General features: G+C 49.5%; 1 protein-coding gene across 1 annotated transcript in view; it reads right to left on the bottom strand.

Moving 5' to 3' along the window:
* FAM171B (family with sequence similarity 171 member B) overlaps nt 1–317 on the bottom strand; it is a 55,736-nt gene extending 55,419 nt beyond the window's left edge. The window contains exon 1 of the mRNA XM_030887391.2: nt 235–317. Coding sequence (XP_030743251.1) covers nt 235–317 — 83 coding nt within the window. The remainder of the gene's footprint in view (nt 1–234) is intronic.
* Between the last annotated feature and the right edge of the window lie 1,581 nt (nt 318–1,898).

Below are 1,898 nucleotides of genomic sequence, written 5' to 3'. Positions count from 1 at the left end.
GGTGCACGTGACGCGCGGGGGCGGACGAGCCCCGCAGCCGCTCGCCCCCCGAGGCTGCCCGCTGCGCGCAGTGCTGGGCGGAGGCTTCCGTGGCGCCACCCAGAGGAGACTTTCCGGCCGGTGAGAGACCTTGAGGGCCCCTCCGGCACCTTCCCAGCAAGTGGAAGCACCCTCCTCCTCGGACACACACCTGTCCCCAGAGGATCCAGTCGATGCCCCTCCTGCCGCGCTTACCCGGGCACGAACGCATGGAGATTTGTTTCAGCAGTCGGTAGTCCAAAAATGCCACTTTCAAGTGCATAGTTTTCTTTCTCCATTTTGGAGTAACAGATACTGAGCACAAAATAGAAAGCTGCTATCTCTAGACTGAATTTCTTTTGACCCCAGCAGGAAAAATGGGTTGTGTCTGGTCCTTTGTTCCTTTAGGAACCAGTAGCTTATAGAAAGGGGCGGGGGCACCGCACAGTCAGGACTCTCCCCGCCTCTGGTGCCTCACCGCCTCAGTGGTCATTTTGTCTGCTGACCACGTTTGCGCTGCTTTTAGTTAATTGCCGCCTTAGCCTGCCTGGCTGTCCGGTAAGGAATCTTCACGTACACAAAGTTGCTTGGTGTCCTAACAGTAGCTGGTATTTCAGTGATCCTTGTGTTGTAGGCAAGAAAGCCACGGAAACTAATTAAGAAACCGATCCGAAAGCACAGAGCCAACAGGTGCTGGCGACCTGCGATAGGCTCCCAGCCTGCTAATTCCGAAAGCAAAGCCTCTTCAAGACAGGTTTTGCTGCATAAGGCCTTCGTGGGTTGTAGCTAGAAATGACACTGTGGCTCCCGGATTTTGACGTTCTCTTTCTGTTCGAGAAGACGTTCTTAATTACACGCTGCCTGATGGTAAACTACACTTTTCATTTGTTCCAACAACTGTTTTGCTATGCTCTCTGTAATGGCAGCATTTAGCCAGGTGCTTGGGATAACTGTAATTACAAGCCAGTAGCTCATCACCCAGCCATAGAACGAGGTTGGAATCCAATGTGGTGGGTGCAACAGCAAAGTCAAAGTACAGAGGCTTGCCCAGCACTGAGAAGTGCAATCAGGTGTGTGGAAGCGGGCTATGAAACCCCAGAGAGATAAGGTGTGGGGGTGAGAGTGGACTGAAAGACATTAAGGACTCCACAGTGTGTGTGTGTGTGTGTGTGTGTGTGTGTGTGTGTGTGTGTGTGTGTGTGACAGCACGGTATACTGGGAAAACTATGAGAGATGACCACAATGGAAGACAGTGACAGTGTTTTAGACTGTAAAGGTGTGTGTGGACCAGGTGCCCGTCATTATCAGGATCATAGCACTGTGTGCCAACTGTTCAAGCACTTTCTATACAATGGGGCTTCAGAAAGTTTGAAGACAGCGTCCATTATCTTTTAATTCCACTTTTTGGTATACTTTGTCAAGCCTGCTCACCCCATGTATTAAGTCCTACAATATACTTGGATGATGACCGCTATGACTGAATTCTCTCCACCAAATATGTGTTGTACATTCTAACCCTTAAACCTGTGGAAAGTCCTGATGGTATAGTGGTTGCATGCTCAGTTGCTAACTGAAAGGTCATCAGGTGAAAGCCACCAGGTGCTCCATAGGAGAAAGAGGTGGCAGTCTGCTTTCCCAGAGATTAGTGTCCTAGAAACCCAATAGGCCACCTTCCACTGTACCCTGTAGGGTCACTATGAATTAGGGTCAACTTAACAGTAATGAGTTTGGTTTGATTCTGCTTTAGTTAGTACTTGGCTGCTAACTGAATGAATAGTGGTTTGAACCTACTTTCTCTTTGCGGTAGAAAAACGTGGCCACTGCTGCTATAAAGATGTCACACTTGGAAACCTTGATAGGACAGGCAGACTCTGTCCCAT

This window comes from Echinops telfairi, unplaced genomic scaffold (genome assembly GCF_000313985.2).
Source record: "Echinops telfairi isolate 266 unplaced genomic scaffold, ASM31398v2 ScPeMD7_3;HRSCAF=10, whole genome shotgun sequence".
NCBI classification, from domain to species: Eukaryota; Metazoa; Chordata; class Mammalia; order Afrosoricida; family Tenrecidae; genus Echinops; species Echinops telfairi.
The sequence above is the reverse complement of the archived record's forward strand: the minus strand, read 5'-3'. Positions and strand labels throughout refer to the sequence as shown.